We start from the raw sequence: 24,359 nt of genomic DNA, 5'->3' as shown, positions 1-24,359 counted from the left end.
CAGAGGAGATTTACAAGAATGTTACCGGGGTAGACAAGTGTAGCTATGAGGAGAGATTGGATAGGTTGGGGTTCTTTTCCTTGGAACAAAGAAGGCTGAGGAGCGACTTAATTGAGATGTACAAAATTATAAGGAGAAGAGATGGAGTGGGCCAGATAGAATTGTTTCCCTTGGCAGAGAATTCTAGAAACTGGGGACATAGATTCAAGACAAATGGCAGGAGATGTAATGAGGACATGAGGAAGAACATTTTTACACAGAGGAATATGGGTGTCTGGAATTCACTGCTTCAGTTTGTGGTGGAGAGAGAGACCCTAAACTCATCTAAGAAGTACCTGGATCTGCACCTTAAGTGCTGTAAGATTTTATTTTAAATGAGGTGGAGTTAAATACACCATTTATATTGGTTATCATAGGATCATAGAAATCTACAATATAGAAGGAGGCCATTCGGCCCATCAAGTCTGCACCAACCACAATCACACCCAGGCTGTATCCCCATAACCTCATGCATTTACCTTAGCTCGACCCCCTAACACGAAGGAGCAATTTAGCATGGCCAATCTACCTAACCCGCACATCTTTGGACCATGGGAGGAAACCAGAGCACCCGGAGAAAACCCACGCAGACACGGGGAGGACGTGCAAACTCCACACAGACAGTGACCCAAGCCAGGAATTGAACCCAAGTCCCTGGCGCTGTAAGGCATCAGTGCACCACCGTGTTGTCCAATAGGCTATATTTATTTTAAATGATGATCTATTTCATTATTACCAAGTTTTAATTAATAGCTTCCTCATTTTAAAGATTCAGTGGTTTAACCTGTTTTCTGAAAGACAATGATGGAAAAGCATTCAAAGTCAATAGTTCACTGCAGAGACAAGAGACCATTCTCTGACCATACCCACTGTCAAATATTTTTTAAAATCTTGGGTAAACTATTTTTGTGCTCATAAGGATAAATTTGTTGATATTTTTTCAGTTGCGACTGCACAAAAGGTTTTTCCAAATTTGATTCAAATTCAAAATATTTGGAAGGAAAGGTTTTAAAATTTGTAAAACCTTCTTCCATTGACACTTCAATTCCTGAAATGTCAGACTTGGACACGTGCTGAACAAAGAACAAAGAAAATTATAGCACAGGAACAAACCCTTCAGCCCTCCAAGCCTGCACTAACCATGCTGCCTGACTCAACTTACAGTAAACAGTGCCAAATACTTTTTTAAATTTAATTTATTCAGGGTCATTTTACTGAGAACCAATACCTATCTGCCTGTTGTTTTCTAAACGTATTTCTCGAAGAAATAAAACACAATTAGACTCGTATATATGCATGACATTTTATACTTTTATTAAAAATACTGCTAGTAAGAAAGCTGGGTTTGGTCATTACATTGTCCACAGATTTGACACATGTTTAAATTAACTTATTAAAGAAAAAACAAAAGTGATGTAATTGAAAAAATATATATTTAAACTGATAGATTGAAATTGAGACCTCTGAATTTTTATTTTCACAATCTGCGCTTAATTTGTTTTTGAAATTTGCTCGGACATCTTAAGAGCATTCAACAGCAGATCAAATAGACAAATAAGCAAAATGCTGCGGATGCTGGAATTTGAAACAAGAACCGAGGATGCTGGAAAAACTCAGCAGGTCTGTCGGCATCTACCAAGAGAGAAACAGGATTAATGGTTTGAGTGCTTTCAGTTTTGATGGAGGGAGAACGTGTTAGAGCAAAATAAACTGCAGCTAAAAGTAGCAACTATAGGAACAAATGACAGAGGGCTTGGTGTGAAAGAGGGAGGGGCTTCTTAGCATTTGGGGAATACATGTATGTTTTTTTAAAAAAAGGGGGGGGTTTAAGATGGAGGAGAAAGTTCAAATTCTAAAGTTGCCAAACTCAACATTGAGTCCAGAGGGCTGCAACATGTCCAACTGGGAGATGAGATGCTGCTCCTCCAGCTTGCACCGGGCTTCATTGGAGCCTTGCAGTAGGCCAAGGTGGGACATGTGGGCATGAGAGCAAGTAATGAGTTATAACAAATACTCATTTCCTTTCAATATGCCAGCTCCAAGTTACAGCACCAACTGCTCCATTTATCTGCTGTATTTACTTACAAATAACTATTTCCCCAGCTCAGTTCTGCAGCAAATTTAAACATCCAACTTAAAATCAACTGTCTGAAAACAAGGCACTTGAGAATACATATTCACCTCGTAGCTTGCAATTTGGTTGTCCATTTTGTTCTCCAACCAATTTTAATTTCTACTTTGTTTCAATGAGAAAGAAAATTGGTGGACCGTAGGTCAGACAGGTTCCTGATTTGATAATTCCCGAGAAAAGTTTTTTTTTAATGTTCTATTTTGTTTCTTATAAAGAACCAGTTGGATTATGAAACTGCCTACTTGTTACAAGCACAAAAGCAAGAGTTGGGAATAAAGTTCAGACTGTAATAATTTAATCGGGGCCATGATTATAGCATCAATCTCATGCTCTCTTTCAGTGTGTAACCAATATCAGCTGGTAACAATGCCTTAGAGCACAATGATATATCAGAAAATTAACAGCAATGCCATTCTTTCCAACAGAGGCATTCATGCATGTAGAAATTACAAATCAAAACCATACAAGACTCCACTCTCACAACAATGTAATTACCTGGTGCTAAATGCTGTAAGGCTCATGAGTACATAGCAGTGTGAGAATGATCTAAGACTGTCATACAAATTATGATATTAACAAAATACAGATATTTTTGGATTCATTAAATGATTTTCCATCAGCTTGGGAGAGGAAAATTACACAGCAAAGTGCATCATTTTATCTGGTACTTTGGTAATTGGACATATTGCCCCAAAGATATTTACTGTGCTCTGTGGTGGAGTTCTATCCAGATGCCACTCTGTGGACGCAGAATCAATTCACCCACAATGTGGAGCTCATCACGACTTTGCTTTGCTTCTACGTGGAATCGCCGAAGAATGGAGGACAACATTACCTTCTCCTCCATTATTGCATATTTTTGACCTAAATGAAATTTTTAAAAAATTTACTTATTTTCAAATCATCACTGAAACCTGCACAATTATGGTGGAATGGGTTTTTGATCTTTGAGGCAGGAATCAGGAGTCAATGGAATTTCCTGATGATGTGAACATAAGAACATAAGAACATAAGAAATAGGAGCAGGAGTAGGCCATCTAGCCCTTCGAGCCTGCCCCGCCATTCAATAAGATCATGGCTGATCTGTTGTGGCTCAGTTCCACTTTCCCGCCCTCTCCCCATAACCCTTAATCCCCTCTCTTATCAAGAACCCATCAACCCGCTTCTTAAAAATATCTAGCGAGGCAGCCTCCACCACTTCAACGGGCAGAGAATTCCAGAGATTCACCACCCTTTGAGTGAAGAAGTTCCTCCTCAACTCCGTTCTAAACCGCCTCCCCTTTATCTTGAGGCTGTGCCCCCTAGTCCTACTGTCTTTTTTGAGCGGGAAGAGTCTCTCCACCTCTATCCTATCCATCCCATTCATCATCTTATACGTCTCAATGAGATCTCCCCTCATTCTTCTAAACTCTAACGAGTACAAGCCCAGTTTATTCAGCCTCTCCTCATAGCTCAATCCCCTCAACTCCGGTATCAGCCTAGTAAACCTCCTCTGCACTCCCTCCAGGGCCAAAATATCCTTGCGCAGGTGCGGCGCCCAAAACTGCACACAGTACTCCAGCTGCCTCCTATCCTGCAGTGCCCACTACTGCTGCTATTTTCATCCAGAAGAGACAATGATAACCTGGAATTGGGTCTGTCGCCTCTCACAGTAGACTTGAGGCAAAGATAGAAGCAGGTCAATGCTGAGGCAGCCAGGTCAAAGGGTTCATCATGGTCACGTTCTGCAGATCGGTATGAGGCCTCCTAACCCACACCCTCTACCCTCTACCCCCTCACATTCCCAAATCACCCACTCAGTATCCACAAAAAACAACACTCACAAGCCCTGTAATATTATGAAGTCATTGAGAAGCTTATAAATCTGTCAAAATAAATAAGCTCACATTTTCTCTTGACACCTATGTCAACAACCTCGGCTGAGCAGAATTCATTGATAGATTGATTGGCATTCATAATGACATTGCATTAAATAATTGTGTAAACAGACCCTCCTGAGCTGTTACGTGAAACACACATAACTTGTGCTACTTTCATACGTAACATGACATCATATTTACATAAGAACATAAGAAATAGGAGCAGGAGTAGGCCATCTAGCCCTTCGAGCCTGCCCCGCCATTCAATAAGATCATGGCTGATCTGTCGCTGCTCAGTTCCACTTTCCCGCCCTGTCCCCATAACCCTTAATCCCCTCTCTTATCAAAAACCCATCAACCCGCGTCTTAAAAATATTTAGCGAGGCAGCCTCCACCACTTCAACGGGCAGAGAATTCCAGAGATTCACCACCCTTTGAGTGAAGAAGTTCCTCCTCAACTCCGTTCTAAACCGCCCCCCTTTTATCTTGAGGCTGTGCCCCCTAGTCCTACTGTCTTTTTTGAGCGGGAAGAGTCTCTCCACCTCTATCCTATCCATCCCATTCATCATCTTATACGTCTCAATGAGATCTCCCCTCATTCTTCTAAACTCTAACGAGTACAAGCCCAGTTTATTCAGCCTCTCCTCATAGCTCAACCCCCTCAACTCCAGTATCAGCCTAGTAAACGTGAAACAGTACCTTTTGTACTTAAATTGTATATGATTCCAGCCACAAAGCCATGGTCATTGACATCTCTGAGCAAGTATAATTCATGTTGCCAAGCAACACTGGTTCAATTTCATCAGAACTGCAAAAGTCCACAATATCCATCTCAGCAATGGTGTCAGGAACATTGTGAAACCAGTCTGCAATCCATCTCCTTAACCTATCCTGCTGGAAATTACCAACACCACAAATGGAGGCAAAAATACCAGCTTTGGGTCCCATTCACCATTTCTAAAGCCCTCCTGGCTCCAAGGAAAATCTGATCTCGTGTCCTTAATATCATAAAGCATCTCAAAGCACTTCAGAGGACTGTGAGGAGAGATGGGACAAGTATCAAAGAAGTGACTGTCAGCCTGGTTAATGACTGAGGGAGAGCAGCTAGTGTTCCAGCATGTGCCATTTCAACAGGTGAAGGTTTTATGTCTGACGGCGGAGCTGATGGAAGGGACGTAAAAAGAGGCCAGAGTGAGAATAGAGAGATAACACACTGAAGGAAGCTGCAGTGATGGGAAGGAGCGAGGCCAATAAATAACTCCTGGACAAACAGCACCATTTTGATTGTTACATAATCTCTGATGGAGGTTCCCAGGGCAGAGGAGCAGGATTTAGAACAGATTAAGATGTGGATGCCAACATTTGGGTAGGATTCAGCAAATGGAGAGTCGGGCTTGGAAAGCCATCGAGCAGTGGAATGGCCTAGCCAGGTGCTCACTACTTCTAAGCTTCAGGGGAAGAAACGGGGAATTTTGGTGGTGGAATATGGAGTTTGAAGCTCGGCTCAGAATCAAAAGGGGCACTGCGATTGTACACCATTTCGTTCTAACCTCAGCCAATAATGACAGGGAGGAGGATGGACATTATATATAAAAGCAAAAGTTGGACATGGGGGTGTTGTACAGGGGCAGGGAGGGAGGTGCTACAGAGGGAAGAGGCGAGGAAGAAGGATCTAAGAGGAGGGTACAGGTTGCAAGCCCAGAAGTGATGTTGGTGGTTTTGTGTTTCAAGCAAAAGGATCATTGTTGCCTCTCCGAGTGGGTGCACAAAATGTTGGTGCTTTCAATCAGTTACACAGGTTTACTCATCATGAGGACTGGCAGAGTCCCCAATATGCAGATTCTGTTTCCAGTCAGCTGAATCAGAACTGAGGAAAGCAGCTGATGTGTCAGTTCTGTAACCTCTGCCACTGTTTAAATCTCAGACATCTGGTCTTCATAAGTACAGTGTTACCACTCTGATTTAGCAACAGGCCAGCTGTCAACCTTAAAGGAGGGGACTGGAGGGAACAGCAGGGGGAAGATTAAGCTATTTAACAGAGTCGGAGACATCAGAGCAATGGTACCACAGCGAGAAGTTGGTGTGTGAAGGCTGAGGCTAGTGTCCAGGATACAGACTGGTGAATGGTTACGATGAACTAAGCCACAGGCTGCTTTAAGTAACAAGTACCTGCTCATTATTTTCTTTTCAAAGTGGCACATGACAGCGACAGAATTTTTTCCAAACAAACATTTGGAAAATTTACTCTGAAATGCACTTAGTCCAAGCAAAACGTAATCATCAACCCATCAAACACAAAAATCACCGACAGTATTAAGACTTACTGACAAAAAGATTATTATAGGGAGACATATTGAACTGGTGGAAATTCTGGCCTAAAGTTTGCACTGGAGTCATCAACACAATCCAGTCAAACATCAGGCAAAGTATCGCAGAATTTGAGATGCAAATGCCTTTAAGCATAAATGGACAGTTTACTAAATTTAATGTTGTTCTAAATATAACGCTGAAACATTTCACCAGAACCAACAGCCCCTCCCCCCACACCCCCATGCCCCAGATTGAAACAGAAAATATGGCCAGTTTTTGTTAGTTGTGTCATTTTTGGCTATTCAACGAGGTTTATCACAACTCAAAAATTTAAGGCAGGAGTAGGCCACTCAGCCTCTGAAGCCTGCTCCATCGTTCAATAAAATCATGGCTAATCTGACTATAGCCTCAATTCCACTTCGCTGACTGCCCCCCATAACCTTCACCTTCCTTCCAGGTCAAAACTTCTCTTCGTTCACTTCTCTTTGCCACTCAGGCACCAGTCAGGACATTTTACATATTTCACACAGGTGACGCATTTTACACATGTTGCATATTTTACTTACTCAGAGACCGACTGGTGTTGACCAGTGAAACTAATAAATAATTCTGAATAGTCATTTTCAGTGATCTAAACTCAGGCTACTCACAGGTGGGAGTCCAAACAGTTTCAAAGATGTTTGTTTTCTGCATTAAATCTTTTTTTCGGTTGTATGAATAAAATACAAACATGTTGCCACTCTAATAGAATTAATCATTTTTAATGCCGCAACAACAAATAACAGGCTGCCCAATTGTTGCCCTGATCCATCTAGGATTTTACATTTCTGATTATGTAAACCGAAGTGGGTGGAAACCTAAACGGTAACTTTACTTTGGAAGAAGAGCACAATTTCAATGACAATTTGCATCCAGATTCATGATTACATCCAAAGCAGAAACACTGGCCACATGGCTTTAAAAAATTAAAATAAAAGCAATGTGGTTATGTTAAAAACTTGGTTTATACTTATTCATATATAGCTGCACTGGGTTTCCAAATGTACCATACTCCAACCACACATGCAATGCACACTAGCTGGATGTCTATTCTACTGTGGGGCATACATACCTATGCAGTTTCTGACTCCAGCAGAAAATGGAATAAATGCATATGGATTCATTTTAGTTGAATTCTCTGGTAAAAATCGCTCTGGTCTAAACTCTTCAGGATCTGGGAAATACCTGGGATCCCTGTGTAGGGCGTAAGGAATGATCATGGCATTGACTCCTTTGGGTATTTTAAACCCTCCTGAAAAACAGAAGTTGAATAACGTAGCAATGATTGATACCTTTAAAATATTGACTAATGAGCTACCCTTAACAAAAAGTCATAAAAAAATTAATATCATTACAGGGTGGTAGTAAGTTTTAGGTAAAAGAAATGACAATGTAAGATGCTATCTTGAGGCTAGCAAAAGGAATCTTACTGAACAATCACTATATATACGCAGCATGACCACATTTTTCCCCTTTTCAGATCCTATTTTCTTGGAAAAGTGGAGGGAAAATTTTCAGACAGATCTATAATCTGACAAGTTGCAACGTGAATGCTCCTACCATTGGCCTAACAACCTTTGCACAACAAATAGGATAGTGAGCCTTACGTATTGAAAGAGTTTTATAGACTAGAGGAGCCGCAGATGGATTGAAGGGGTGGTTTGGGTACACCAGTCAGACAGATGCCTGGACATAATCCAGAATTCAGTCACAAAAGTCTGGACAACTGTTCAAACCTTGCAACATCTGATACACAAACAAGACTGCTACCAGTTAACCAAGGGTTCACTCCCACCAAACAGTTCATAACAGCAATGTCAATTTGGGCACTATACGATCCCATTGCATGCGCCTGAGCCCTCCAATATACCACCGTTTGTAATACATCTTCACGTGTTCATTTATCGATGGTGACATTATTAACCTGCAGATCATTTTTTCCAGAAACCACTGATAAGACGATTTGGTCGCTCTTATGCTTAAATTTACAATTATTATCATTATTTAATATTATTAGTTGAACTCCAGTGTTCACTACTAATTCAGTTGGACCATCGTAACTGAACAAATGTTGCCAACTTTGAGGTAACTCCTGCCTATCTGCTCTGCGGTGTCAACTGGCTGGTCAGAGAGGCATTTGTTTCCAAGGAGAGGTCAGCAACCCAATTTATCCTGGTCCTTCAATCAAAAATATCTGGTGCACTGTAAAATAGGTAGCTCTAGCAGAATGATACCTACTACCAGTATTAACAAATTTAACTGCCCTTGTTTGCAGACAAAATCCTTGGCAAGGTTTGAAATAACTTTGTCTGAACAGAATGACTGGAACCCTGGGTGTCGTGACACATGGCATCATGTCATTACTGCCAAAATGAGACAGGCGCTAAAAGCCAGTGGGATCCAATGCAGCAGTCACTTACCCACCTCCCGAAAGATAAGGAAGTCAAGGCTTGGGTATCTCACACTATGCTCTACTCTAGCAGCAGTTCACTGTTTCTTGACAATACCACTTGACAGAAAATTTCAGAAAAGTAAATTAAAAACGCAATTAAAAAGATACAGCCACAGTTGAGTATCAGAGTAGGAGACATTTTAATCTGTACTTCACTTATCGACTACAGTTTCATATCTTCAACAAAACAGTTCAATTGCATTACTCAATAGAACAAATATTGACCTCAGGGAAAGATAAAGTCTGTTCAACTCTTTATCCCAATGTGAAATCAGTATTCACTCAGGACTTATGGACTGTATGAAATAAAGGAACTTCGGCACAGACATGTATAAAAAACATGTGCAAATCATTTTCTTAGAAGAGACTGGATGTCATTTATAAAGTGATCTTGAAATGCAGCTGCTCCTTTTTACTATTTTATTCATGATCAACCAATCCTAGTCACCCACTACCTTTCCCTCCTCATGTCACATTGGCTCCTGCGTATGAACAACTTCAACTTCAAAATCTTTGCCCTTATTTTCAAATCCGTCTATGGCCTCACTCCACTCCATCTGAGTAAACTGCCCTAGTCATATGTCTCTGTCAGCAACCCTCTCCTCCCTCAGTCTTTGCAAAAACGCTTCTTTCTCATAATTTTCCAGTTTCATGGGGCAGTGAATTTCTTGGGACTTCTCCTCCTCCATCATCATTGGCAAAACGTGTAAATGGGGCTTCTGCTATCTTCCTATTGAAGTTAAGGAGGTGGCGCCACAGGGGAGCATTCTAAGAAAGTTCACTGCTATTCTTCCAAGCCCATTAAATATATTCAGGTTGTATTTTACACACTGAATCACGCCAGCAATATGTAACTGTTCACTGTATGAGAGTTCTCAAACTCTTTTGGTTGAAATGACCATTTTCAAATGGATCAGTAACAATGAACTTCTCATCCCACCTCTAGATTGTAGTATTCATAATCTGAAAAGTGTCATACATAAAAATATTTAAATAATGCTTTGAAACAAATGGATGAACAGATTCACTGACAGATGTCACTGAGATGGCTAAGTCTGCTTCTCACTGCAGATTCTGTCTGCCCTTGACTGGAGAATGAAGAGGGTAAAAGAGGTTTCATGAGCATGGAGAGAGCATCAGGGTAGCACAGAACACCTCCACTCACTACTCACTTCCTAACTCTTGACCACAGTGTCTGAGATGGCTGCCCACAATAGCCAGCTTGAAAGTTCTCTGTAGGCCCCTCCCTGGTGTCCATGGACACAGTTAGGGAAGCACTGTACTAAACCATAATGAAGAACACAAGCATTTGAAGGCACTTTTGCTATTTTGCTTGGAAATAAGGTCTGCCCTGCTCTTTCAAGGAACTACTGACCAGTCGACTTCTTATAGACAGTCAGAAAAATAATGGAATTCTTCCTACGAATGATAAATTACACCTACTTTCCATTACATGAAAAAAAAGGATTATAAACTGCTGCACATACCCACATAGCATTCCTCAAGCAAAGTACGGCCAAAAACTGGAACAGAAGGGAACAATCGCAGAGATTCCTTAATAACACAGTGAAGAAACTGCAGCTTCTTCAGATCGTCCATAGTCGCAGGACGATCAGAATTACCTGACAAAAAGTAAAATCAAATAAGGTAAATTTTCAGACAAAAATGAATTACAGAAATATTTACAGAAGCAGATCAACATTATCAATGATTTACTGCTTTTCTTTTCTATTCTATAATTAATATTGCCCTTGGTGGGGAATGAAATGACTGCATGGCGAGAGACGCTAGGGCACCAAATGTGGAACAGGAGGAGAGGAGGGAGGAAATGGCATGGCACCTTTTCAAAGATCACTCAAAGTGGCCAGGTAAAATCCTCCCTTCCTGAATCCATCTTTTTCATTATTTACCAGGTTTACTATTGTACCTATAACCTTCAAGTTTATTCAATATAATAGATATGTTACAATTATCTCAATGAAGTTTACTGGATGTGTAAAGATCTATGACCTGCAAAACTATATTAACTACTTACTTTCATCTAATTTTCCTGGAGTCACATGACTCTCTTTCAAAATGCCTCCTATTCTAGACATTCCTAATGTCATATTCACTGGGAGCAGGTGTAGGCCAGTTGGCTCCTCGAGCCTGCTCCATCATTTGATAAGATCATGGCTCATCTTACTGTGGCTTTAACTCTACTGCCCATCCTTCTATACACTTGACTCCCTTGTCAATCAAGAATCTAACCAGCTCAGCCTTACAAATACTCAATGACCACCCCTGAATTTTATATTTCATTTTCCTTGCAGCAAATAACAACTTTCTACTGGCCTTCCTAATCACTTGCTGTACCTACCTAACTTTTATACTTCATTTACCAAAACACCCAGTTCTGCTGTCTCTTAAATAATCTACTGCTTTTCTATTCCAACAATTATTCAGTCTTAAACCATCAGGAACATATTAAGGTGTTACGTTACTGTAAGGTGTTTACTTTGGAGGTATATTAGCAACTCTAGACATGTTTGGGTGTGTGCCCTGCCACACTGAAAAGTTTTTTTTAAACGTCCTCCTGGATATGAGCATCACCAGCATTTATTGTCCATCTCTAATTAGGCGGCAATGAGCCTTTTTCTTTGCTGCACTCCATGTACAACCATGGTAATGTCAGGAAGGGAGTTCCAGGAATTTTGGCCCAGTGACAGTGAAGGAACAATGATATAGTTCCAAGTCAAAACTAGTGTGCAGTTTTGAGAGGAACTTTCATGTGGTGTTCCCATGCACCTGCTGCCCTTGTCCATCTAGGTGGTAAAAGGTCAATAGTTTGAAAAGTGCTTCAAAGGAGTCTTGGTGAGTTGCAGCAGTACATCTTGTAAATGGCACACACTGCTACCACTGTGCATTGGTGATGGATAAGTACAAGTCACAATGGTGTGCATCTTGGAGGAGAACTTCCAAGTGGCTGTGTTCTCATATGGGCTGCTGTTCTTCTTCTGAGATTAGAAATCACAGGTTTGGAAATTTCTCTTGAAGGAACCTTAGCAAGTTGTCGCACTGCATCTTGTAGATGGTACACACTGCTGCCTGTGCAACAGGAATGGATCTGGAAGGTGGTGGATGGGGTAGCAATCAACCAGGCTGCTTTGGCCTGGATGGTGTTGAGCTTCTTGAATGTTGTTGGAGCTGCACTCATCCAGGCAAGTGGAGAGTATTCCATCACCTTCCTGATTTGTGCCTTGTAGATAGTGGGCAAATTTAGAGAAGTCAGGAAGTGAGTTACTTGCTGCAGGATTCCCAGCCTTTCATCTGTTCTGCTGGCCACAGTATTTAAATCATCAGTCCAGTTCATTATCTGGTCAATGGTAGTAACGTTGAAGGATGTTGATGGTGGGGGATTTAGCGATGATAATGTCAAGAGTATGCAGGGAAAATTGAGAGATTCTTCCTTGTTGGAGATGGTCATTGTCTGGCAAGTTTTGTGGTACGAATGTTCTTTACCACTTATCAGTCCAAGCTCAAATAGTGTTCAGGGCTTGCTGCATTTGGACATGGACTACTTCTATATCTGAAGAATGGCAACTGCTGTTGAATGTTGTGCAATCATCAGCAAACATCCCCCCTTCTGACCTAATGATGGAAGGAAAGTCATTAGGAAGCAGCTGAAGATGTCTGGGCATAGGACACCACCCTGAAGAACTCCTGCAGTGATGTTTCAGCATTGAAATGATTGACTTCCAACCACCATATAATCTTCATCAGTGCTAGTTATGACCCCAACCAGCAGCGAGTTCCCCCCTGGTTCCCAATAGCTTCAATCTTGCTCAGACTCCTTATTTCTGCACTCAAGCAAATGCTGTATTGATGTTAGGGGTAGTCACTTGCATCTCACTTCTGGAATTCATCATAGAGTTATTGAATCCCTACAGTGCAGAGGAAGGTCATTCAGCCCATCAAATCTGCACTGAACACAATCCCACCCTGGCCTATTCCCATAACCCCTCATACTTATCCTGTTAATCCCCATGACACTAGGTTTAATTTAGTATGGCCAATCGCCCTAACCTGCAAACCTTTGAACTATGGGAAGAAGCCGGAGCACCCGGAGAAAATCCATGCAGACCCAGGGAGAATGTGCTAAGTCCACACAGACAATGACCCATGGCCGGATCTGAACCCAGGTCTCTGGCACTGTGAGGCAGCAGTGCTAACCACTGTGCCACCCACATCATGTCTGGACAAAGACTGAAAATGAAGTCCGGAGCCGAGTGGCTCCGGTGGAACCCAAACTGATCTTCGGTGAGGAAGTTATTGCTGAATAAGTGCAGCACAAAGGAACTTTCAATGGCACCTTCCATCATTTTGTTGATGAATAAGTAGACTAATGGAGATTTGTCCTGACTTTTGTAGACAGGACAAATCTGGGCAATCCTTCAGAGTGTTGCAAGATTCCCAGCCTTTTATCTGTTCATCTGGTGGCCACAGTATTTAAATCATCAGTCCAGTTCATTATCTGGGCAATGGTAGTAACCCTGAAGGATGTTGATTGTGGGGGATTTAGCGATGATACTGTCAATGAGTGTGCAGGGAAAATTGACAGATTCTTCCTTGTTGGAGATAGCTTGCTTTGGGGGTGGTTGGCTTTGGGGCACAAGTCTTCAGTATTACAGCTAAGATTTTGCTCTGCCCCAAATATCCAGTGCCTTCAACCATTTCTTGATATCACATGGAATCAGCTAATAATACATCAACATTTTAGATGCTTATATTACTAGGTTGCATTTTAATTGTAAGTACTTCGGTGAAGTAAATGAAGGAGTTTAAGTCCCTTAAAACCTTACCAAAAACATCATCCAGCTCTTCGTGCACTTTCTTCAGTGCGTCAGGGTGGGACCCCAAGAGGTAAAGGGCCCAGTTTATTGCAGCGGCTGTAGTATCATGGCCCTGATGGAAAAAACAGTACAACATGTTTAAAAATACATAATTTGCAGTTACTCATTTTTCCACAGACTGGATCCAATGTTTCAGCACAATCATCGGAACAAACTAATACAATGCAGATGCTCCCACTGCTGAGATCAAACAGAGGAGCCATCTGGTGCATTAACATGGTTTTATTTCACAACTGCGACTAAAAACTACGATAATTATTGTCACTAAAGTAAAACAGGTCTGCTTATGATCTAAATGGTTTATTTCCTTTATTTAAAAAATCTTCTATTTTAACTCAAAAATCCTCTGACCTTTTGATGCACAGTTATATTGAAATGATATACTAAGGTAAAGCTATACCTCAGGATCTACTTACAATTCAAAAGTACCTTATAAAATGTCACAGAATCACAGAATACTACAGTGCAGAAGAGGCCCTTCAGCCCCTCAGGTCTGCACCCAGGCATGAAATGCCCTGACCTACCCATCTAATCCCACTTGCCAGCACTTGGTCCATAGCCTTGAATGTTATGGATGCCAAGTACTCATCCAGGTACGTTTTAAAGGCATCCCACCTCCACCACCCTCCCAGGCAGCACATTCCACAGCAGCATTACCCTCTGAGTAAAAATGTTTTTCCTCAAACCAGACCCACCCAAGCCTCCCACCCTTCACTTTTAATCAGATATTTCATGACCAACAATGGAAAGACCTTGCTTAACAGAAAAAACACATTGCAATCATGTTCAAAATGGGTATCAGAACCAGGACGGCAGAAAGCAGAGAAAAGTCAAAGATTTTACATTTTATGATGCAAAGAGTTAGAAGTTTGTTGTTAATTTAACAAAGAGAAGAATATGTTGCCTTCACATCGCAGGGTCCGATTCGCAGGGTCCGATTTTACCATTGTGTCGCATCTGTTTTTGGGCACAAGAACTTGGTACAGTCGGGCATGAGGTGATTAATACTATCTGTGCCTGCGTCCGTGCAGATGCCCACTTTACCAACGCTCGAAATGGGCACAATGCGATTTAAGTGCATTTGTATGCATTTATATTGAATTAATAGGCTGTCCACCCAACTTTACCAGCATGTTCCCCCTTTACCATCGCATTCACCTATCCAGATTCAGTGCGAAGCAGATATACTCGGCAAATGTCTGTTATGAGTGCTCCAGCTTCTGAAGAGGTAAGTTCCAACAGCTCTCTGACTCAGATCAGTGATGGAGGGAGTGGGATAACGAGGGAGGCAGGTCAGATTATTCTCTGGTAAGGGGGGGAGGAGGAGGCGGGTCAGATGTATCTTGGTGGCGGGGGGAGGAGAGGGCCCTGATCATTCTTTGGCACTATTTTCTGGTAGGAGGGAGGCCAGATCATTCTCTGGTGGGAGGGGAGGTAGGCCCGATCATTCTCTGGTGGGGGGTGAGGGGGGTGGTGGTGGTCACGATTGGTCTGAGTAGCAGAGAACATAAGAACATAAGAAATAGGAGCAGGAGTAGGCCAACTAGCCCTTCGAGCCTGCCCCGCCATTCAATAAGATCATGGCTGATCTGTCGTGGCTCAGTTCCACTTTCCCGCCCTCTCCCCATAACCCTTAATCCCCTCTCTTATCAAAAACCCATCAACCCGCGTCTTAAAAATATTTGGCGAGGCAGCCTCCACCACTTCAACGGGCAGAGAATTCCAGAGATTCACCACCCTTTGAGTGAAGAAGTTCCTCCTCAACTCCGTTCTAAACCGCCCCCCTTTGATCTTGAGGCTGTGCCCCCTAGTCCTACTGTCTTTTTTGAGCGGGAAGAGTCTTTCCACCTCTATCCTATCCATCCCATTCATCATCTTATATGTCTCAATGAGATCTCCCCTCATTCTTCTAAACTCTAATGAGTACAAGCCCAGTTTATTCAGCCTCTCCTCATAGCTCAACCCCCTCAACTCCGGTATCAGCCTAGTAAACCTCCTCTGCACTCCCTCCAAGGCCAAAATATCCTTGCGCAGGTGCGGCGCCCAAAACTGCACACAGTACTCCAGCTGCGGCCTCACCAATGCCCTATACAGCTGCAGCAAGACCTCCCTACTTCTATATTCAATCCCCCTCACTATGAAGGCCAGCATCCCATTAGCCTTCCTGACCACCTGCTGCACCTGCAAGCTGGGTTTTTGCGACTCATGCACAAGGACCCCGAGGTCCCTCTGCACCGTCGCCTGCTGCAGTTTTTCGCCTCGTAAGTAATAGTCCTTCCTACCATTCTTCCTACCAAAGTGGACCACCTCACACTTGCCAACATTAAATTCCATTTGCCATTTCCTGGCCCATTCGCCCAGCCTATCTAGATCCTTCTGTAGACTCTCCACACCCTCCGCACAATTTGCCGTTCCCCCAATCTTGGTGTCATCAGCAAATTTCGACACTCTACACTCGGTTCCCTCCTCCAGATCATCTATATAAATGGTAAAAAGCTGAGGCCCCAGCACCGACCCCTGGGGCACTCCACTAGTCACCAACCGCCAATCCGAATAGCACCCATTGACCCCCACTCTCTGCCTCCTATTTGACAACCAATCCTCTATCCACGCTAACACCCTACCCCCAACTCCCTGTCCCCTGACCTTCTGCAATAACCTCTTGTGAGGTACCTTGTCAAACGCCTTCTGAAAATCCAGAAAGACCACATCCACCGGCTCTCCTCTATCCACTGCCCTAGACACATCCTCATAGAACTCCAGTAAATTTGTCAGACACGACTTCCCTTTAATGAAACCGTGTTGCGTCCGCCCTATCAAGCAATTCCCTTCAAGATGCCTCGCAATTTCCTGCTTAATGACGGATTCTAACATTTTACCTACCACAGACGTTAAACTAACCGGCCTATAATTCCCCGCCTTTTGCCTGGCACCCTTCTTAAACAACGGCGTAACATTAGCCGTTTTCCAATCATCCGGCACTTCCCCGGAATCCAGCGACGTCTGGAAAATAACCACCAAGGCATCCACTATCACCTCCGCCATTTCTTTCAGAACCCTCGGATGCATTCCATCCGGTCCTGGGGACTTGTCCACAATCAGCCCCTCCAGTCTGTCGAGCACCACCTCTCTAGTAACAGTAATGTCATTAAGACCCTCCATTCCTACCACCTTTCCATCGCTAACACCCGGCAAATTATTCACGTCCTCCTCCGTGAAGACAGAAACAAAAAAGTTATTCAAGACCTTAGCCATATCCCCATCCCCTACCACTAGCTCCCCTTTCTCATCCTCTAAAGGACCAACGTTCACCCTAGCCAGCCTCTTCCTTTTTATATATTTATAAAAACTCTTGCTATCCTTTTTTATATTAAGTGCTAGCCCAGCCTCATAGCTTCTCCTACCCTCCTTTATCAACTTCTTTGTCAATCTTTGTTGACATTTAAACCTTTCCCAATCCTCTTCTCGCCCACTACTCTTAGCTACTCTAAATTCCTCCGCTTTTAATTTAACACTTTCCTTCACCTCCTTCGTTATCCACGGCTTATTACCTCTCTTCCTACTGTCCTTTTTAACCATCGGAATAAATTTCTGCTGAGCACCAAGAAAGATCTCCTTAAAGATCCTCCACTGCTCCTCAGCAGACCTACCTTCCAACGCACTCCCCCAGTCCACATTCGCCAATTCTTCTCTCATCTTACCATACTCCCCTCTATTCAAACAAAGGACGCGTGTCCGGGAACCCACTTTCTCCTCCTCCATCTGCACCAGAAACTCCACCATACAATGATCACTCTCTCCAAGAGGATCCTTCACCGCAAGGTCCCTAATTCTACCCGCCTCATTACATAGCACCAGATCCAAGATAGCTCGCTCCCTCGTCGGCTCCAACACACACTGTTCAAGGAAATTATCCCGGCAGCATTCCAGGAACTCCTCCTCGAGCCCACCTCGTCCAACATGGGTCGACCAATCAATATGCAGATTGAAATCTCCCATAACTACTGCCGTCCCATTCCTGCACGCCGCACTTATTTGCGCGTTAACAGCCCGCCCCACCTCCAGATCATTATTCGGGGGCCTATAGACGACACCCACCAGCGTCTTCCTCCCTTTGCTGTTCCTAATCTCCACCCACAACGATTCCACTTTCTGCTCTTTGGCTCCGATATCATCCCTTGCTACCACCTTGATACTATCTCCCTGCAGACTATGACACCCTTCCTCACAATCTACCACACCTCCAATTTTGGTGTCATCAGCAAATTTACTAATCCACCCAACTATACCCTCATCCAGATCATTAATAAAAATTACAAACAACAGTGGCCCCAAAACAGATCCCTGAGGCACACCACTCGTAACTGTACTCCATGATGAATATTTACCATCCACCACCACCCTCTGTCTCCTATCTGATAGCCAATTCCTGATCCAACTTCCTAGATTACCCACAATCCCATACATCTGCATTTTCTGCAGAAGCCTACCATGGTGAACCTTATCGAACGCCTTACTAAAATCCATGTATACCACGTCAACTGCCTTGCCCCCATCCACCTCTTTGGTCACCTTCTCAAAAAACTCAATAAGGTTAGTAAGGCACGACCTACCCGCTACAAAACCATGCTGACTATTTCTAATCAATTCATTACACTCCAAATAACTATAAATCCTATCCCTAATAATTTTTTCTAAAACCTTGCCCACAACAGAAGTAGGTCCCCTTTCTCATCCTCTAAAGGACCAACATTCACCCAAGCCAGCCTCTTCCTTTTTATATATTTATAAAAACTCTTGCTATCCTTTTTTATATTAAGCGCTAGCCCAGCTTCATAGTTTCTCCTACCCTTCTTTATCAACATCTTTGTCAATCTTTGTTGACATTTAAACCTCTCCCAATCCTCTTCTCGCCCACTACTCTTAGCTACTCTAAATTCCTCCGCTTTTAGTTTAACACTTTCCTTCACCTCCTTCGTTATCCACGGCTTATTACCTCTCCTCCTACTATCCTTTTTGACCATCGGAATAAATTTCCGCTGAGCACCAAGAAAGATCTCCTTAAAGATCCTCCACTGCTCCTCAGCAGACCTACCTTCCAATGCGCTCCCCCAGTCCACATTTGCCAATTCTTCTCTCATCCTACCGTACTCCCCTCTATTCAAACAAAGGACGCGTGTCCGGGAACCCACTTTGTGGGGGTGGGGCGATGTCAGTCGGGGCCATCACTCCCGTTCTTCACTTCTGGGCCTCTTTATCCACTTTTTGTGGCCCTGGAATGATGTGACAGGGGCACGATTTTTCAAATTGTTTTTCACTGCACATGCACAGTTGAAGGTTCCGATGGGAGCTGCAGCGTTTCAGGTGCGATAAGCACCGCCCACAGCGCAATTCAGGCTCGCAATTCTTTTTTTCAGGCTGAGTGCGTATGGGGGCGCCTGAAAGCAGATTTCCAAGTTGAATCAGGTTCAGCACTTAGAATCAAAATGGTGAAATCGGGCCCACAGAGTCAAAGAATTGTTTCAGCATAGGAGGAGGCCATTAGTCCATCAAATACGTGCTGGCTGCTCGAAGAATAATTTCCAATTTACCATTCCTTCACCTTTTCCCCACAGTCCTGCATGTTCTTCCTTTTCAGAGAGCAGTCTGATTCTTTCTGGAATGCCTCGATTGAACTGCCTCCACTACACTCTCAGGTAGCACATCTCAGATCTTAGCCATGCACTGTGTGAAAATGCTTCTCCTTGTCTCCATTCTGTATTTTGCAAATTCCCTTAAATCTGCACACTCTGGTTCGCGATCCTTCCACCAATGGAAACTGTTTCTCCCTATTTACTCTTTTCAGGACCCTTATGATTTTGAATCTTCTCTCAACTTGCTCTTCTCCAAGGAGAACAGTCCCAACTTCTCCAATCTATCTTCACAACTGATGTGCCTCATCCCTGGCACCATTCTTGTCAATCATCTTGGCATTCTCTCTATTGCCTGCACATACAGACACAATACTCCAACTGATGGGGAATTCGTGCTGATACAAGTTTACCATAATGTCCTTGTTTTTATACTCTACCGCTCTACTAATGAAGCCTAGTTTGCTTCTTAAACTGCTGTATCAGCCTTCCCGGCTACTTTCAATTACTTATGCACATATATAGCCTGGTCCTTCTGCTCCTGCACTCCCTTTAAAATTGTCCCCTTTGTTTTATATTGTCGATCCACATACGTCTGACCAAAATGAATCATTTCACACTTCTCTTCATTAAATTTCATCAGTCACCTCTCTGGCAATTCCACCAAGCTATGTCCTTTTGAAGTTCTATTCTATCCTCTTCAAAGTTTTATATCATCCACAAATTTTGCAATTGCATCCCTTACACCAAGGTGCAGGTCATTAATATATCACTCAAACCAACCTCCCAGCCATTGACACAGTTTACACTTCCCGCTGCCTTGGAAAAGCAGCCAGCATAATTAAGGACCCCATGCACCCCGGACATGATCTCTTCCACCTTTTTCTGTTGGGAAAAAACACAGAAAAGTTAAAGCACACATACTAACCAACACAAAAACAGCTTTCTCCCTGCTGCCATCAGGAAATGGACCTACCTTATATTAAGTTCATCTTTCTCTACACCTTAGCTATGACCATAACACTACATTCTGCACTCTCTCCTTTCCTTTTCTATGTACGGTATGATTTATCCATATAGTGTGCAAGAAACATTACTTTTCACTGTCTACTAATACATGTATCAAAAATAAATCAAATCAAAATCAACACTGATTTCTAGGGAACTATACCAAAAGCCTTCCTTCAGTCCAAAAAGCATAGAAAAGTCTGAGGACACGTACCAACCAACTCAATAACAGTTTCTTCCCTGCTGCCATCAATCTTTTGAATGGTTCTACCTCATTATAAGCTGATCTTTCTCTACACCCTAGCTATGGCTGTAACACTACATTCTGCACTCTCTCGTTTCTTTCTCTATGTATGATATGCCTTGTCTAAATAGCATGCAAGAAACAACACTTTTCACTGTATGCTAATATATGTGACAATAATAAATCACATCAAATATTTCCAGCATTCTTACTTCTAAATCATATTCTAATCCTTGTTACCTGGGGCATGGTTTTTCCTGATCCAAAGTAGCATGTGGATAAACAAGGAGCAACTTTGAACACTAGAGGAAATAATCCATCATCCTTACACTAAAAGCATTCAAAAGATTAATGGTGGGATGGGGGAGGAGTAGGGCGATAATTCAATTTAGCTTCTTGGAAGCCTTTTGTTCTTTATTGTGCTCCAGCTTTGCATATTCTGGAAGTACCTAAAACCTGCCTAGCAAGTAGAAAAGCAAGCACTGTGATGACTTATAAACCATGTGCTACATACTTTAAGCTTGAAAGCTGAACTCTAAAATGGCATTGCCCACACGCTCACTTGTTTTGCTGAACAAAGAAGTGTGTTTAAGAATATTAAATATGTTTGTATGTCAATTAATGATCAGGAATTAATTTAAAAAGAATGTTAAATAATAAATAAATATAAGCAGCTATTAGTATTTACATGGTTGAAAGACACCAGGGGCTTTTTATTCTGTAGTTCCCCTTTACACCAGAAGGTTGCAATAGTACTGTGCTGTGATTTCATTGTTTGACACAATGGCCGGTATTTTACAACATCGCTCGGGCAAGGCTCATAAAATCTCCCCCAAGCCCAAAGGAGAATTCTGTTCTGCGAGCCTCGCTCAACCTGGCGCCGGCATGTCGGTAAACTTCCAGCCACTGGGTTACTCAGTTCTCCCACCACCAACGCCAACCACCCCCCCAGCCCCACCCCTACCTAGACTTCACCCAACCCTGCAGATTTTTTTCAGAGCATTTCTAAAATGGCAACCTGTAATTTAAAAATGCGATGATCAAGTGTTCTGTCTGAACTTCATTGTGAAAACAACAATGCCACTGTTCTGATTCTGAACAAATCTTTTTTTTCCAATGCTCATGATGTGACCATTTGAGGCTGATGTATTTTGAACAGTTTTCTTTTCCTGAATGTACATTGGTTATCTGATCTGCTACTGACTGTTTTGCAATATCAGGGGGGATTAGCAGAGTAAATATGCAGGGTTAAAGGGATAGGAACTGGGTGGGATTGTTGTCAGAGCAGACTCGATGGGCCAGATGGCCTCCTTCTGCACTGTAGGTTCTATGATTCCATGATTCAATCTTGCTGAAGTTCACTTTTATCCCCTACAACATTTGGCTTCACCCTAATTTGAGTTCTGTTAAAAAAAACCTCTGAAAATATCTGATTATCAGTTGAGTTTTTTGATCATTAGAAATTGCGAACATTCTAATTCCTGGCATTTTGGGAATGCCAAAGGAGTGATGAAATGGACACAAGAGGTAGGCAGACAGTATGTCTTTCCTCATCCTAATAGGAGTTCTTTTGAGAAAAGTGCAAGAAATGTTTTTTAAAACTCGAAAAAAAAGTCTCCAATTATGACCTGAACCAATTTGTATTTTGTTAACTGCAAAGAGCGGCTTTTGACTTATGACATCTGAGAATCAGGAAAAGGCACACACACTGAACTGAAGAAAAGAGACAAAGACACTTCCATGAACAAATTACTAATCATAGATACCAAAATTAATATCTTCTGTAACTTGTTAGCAAGTTGAAAAACAGTACTGAGAGGCCAGATGTCTCCCTATCCTCCAGCCCCTTATCAGCCAGATTCACTTGAGATGAAGAGGCAACCAGCACTGATCCATCACATGACAATCATTTTCAAAATTCAAGCAGTTTCAGACAAAATCCTTCAAAACAATCAAAATCACAAAAAACGCATAGGCCATTCAGCACATTGTGCCTGGATTGAATACCTCCTGTGGACCTATCTCTTCGCATATCAGGAGCTTCTTCTCTCATTTATAATAAAGGTCTTTATCTAATGTTTTACTTGCATAGAATCTGAGGTCAGACATTTCATTTTCCAATAATCCTTTGCTTTTTTTTACTGTTGTAAACTTATGTCCGCCTGTTGCTTGTTCAACGCCCAGCAAGAATAATCAGTCACAATTTATCCTTTCAAACCACTGCAAAAACGTCAGACTCTTCTATTAGTTCCCCTTTAACCTTCTCTGCTTTAGCGAATGCAGTGGAGGATTTTGCATGGCTTTAGAAAATTGCTGCGGCAAGAAATTGGGAAGGTTAGGATTGCACTCATTGGAGCAGATATTTTCTAGCAAATCCACACCAAACATTTTGAGACTTCGCTAATCATTAATGACCTGCACACATTAATCTAACTGTGGTCTGACCAATAACCTGGGCTGGATCATCATCAGCTTTTTTACATAGTCACTGACCACACATTTAAAATCCAGAATTCAAGATCCTGTCAGGAGCAGCTGGAAAATCCCACCCTACATCTTACCTCAAATATGAATGTGTCCACTTCTTCTCTTATGTCTTGCTGACTCAACTTGTTTCCATTTTCATCAACTGCACTGAGAAGCAGGTCAAGGAAGGCCTTGCGCTTAATTTTCCTCAATGAACTGGAGTCTGAATCAGAGTGGTTAACTTCCTCAGGATCCTCCGTTTTACAAAACCTCTCAGCAATCACCTAATAAGAAACAACAAATTAATTTTCTAAGAAGTAGCCTTACCAAGTGATTGGATCTGATAATAATTGCAGTTCTCACAAATCCACAGACTGTCTTCCTATTGCTTGCAACTAGCAGCTATTTGACTCCAAGGTATTATTGCCTAACGCTGCAGATCCCAGCACCCCTCACCTCACCACCTCAGCTTCAACAACGTTCCCACAGCAGTCAGCACCTCCAGGAGAGGGGGCGAAACAGGTGTCTTGTTAAAGGGGCATTTTATGCAGCAACCCAAGAAGGGAGGAATCTAGAAATACATAATGACTTATGATCAGCAGAGGTTTATTTTGAATGGCGAGCTGTCAGCATTTATTGTCATTAACCCTCTTAAGTTCACTGCAGCCTCATAATGTAGCACCAGTGCAGATTAAAACAGAAATCCTGAAGCTGTGGTCTGTCACTCACAGCTCAACCACGGGCAGCGCTGTGGAGCACCCAGGACCCCTAACTCCCCCACTCCCCAAAGGCAGCAATCATAGTAATCCATCCCTGGGAGCAGAATGTCCCCTTTTCCATTCTAACATTGCTGTTAAAAACCCAATAAAAATCTGCTCCCAGTTCAATCAGGTGTAACTAAGGCATCAACAGTGACCTAAAATAATATTCATTGATGAACAACAGATTTGGCACTAAAAAATTAATTTTCTATTTGTGGAGCATTGTTAAATATCTCCTATTTTCATTTTTTAGAAAATTATTTCAGCTTCTGCTTTCACCCATGTGTGAATCCCAGTTTTTTTTTACTTCATGTAAGTTTTTTTAAACTTAAAAGTGATTTGATTTTAGTGCTTTTCATTTCTTGGTTGGCAGTCTGTGAGAATCATTTAATGCGACTGGCTGTCTGTTGATATGGCTTCAGCTCCACATGGGAATTCCTTACTCAATGATGCTGTAATCTGCTGCAGAGCGAGAGGTAAAGTTCTCCACACAGAGATCATAAGATCAGTCTGTGAGACTTTCTTTAT

General features: G+C 42.4%; 1 protein-coding gene across 1 annotated transcript in view; it reads right to left on the bottom strand.

The window, feature by feature from the left end:
* Positions 1 to 1,343: 1,343 nt before the first annotated feature.
* LOC145341779 (cytochrome P450 4V2-like) overlaps positions 1,344 to 24,359 on the bottom strand; it is a 43,041-nt gene continuing 20,025 nt past the window's right edge. Inside the window, exons 7-11 of the mRNA XM_080186710.1 lie at positions 23,166 to 23,354; positions 13,672 to 13,774; positions 10,318 to 10,452; positions 7,451 to 7,630; positions 1,344 to 3,034 (exon numbers count right to left, since the gene is read on the bottom strand). Coding sequence (XP_080042836.1) covers positions 2,871 to 3,034; positions 7,451 to 7,630; positions 10,318 to 10,452; positions 13,672 to 13,774; positions 23,166 to 23,354 — 771 coding nt within the window. The 3' untranslated portion in view covers positions 1,344 to 2,870. The remainder of the gene's footprint in view (positions 3,035 to 7,450; positions 7,631 to 10,317; positions 10,453 to 13,671; positions 13,775 to 23,165; positions 23,355 to 24,359) is intronic.

The sequence above is a fragment of the Carcharhinus amblyrhynchos genome, chromosome 1, assembly GCF_965287045.1.
Source record: "Carcharhinus amblyrhynchos chromosome 1, sCarAmb.v2.hapA, whole genome shotgun sequence".
NCBI lineage: Eukaryota > Metazoa > Chordata > Chondrichthyes > Carcharhiniformes > Carcharhinidae > Carcharhinus > Carcharhinus amblyrhynchos.
Note: the sequence above shows the minus strand (reverse complement) of the source record. Positions and strands in the feature narration are given on the sequence as shown.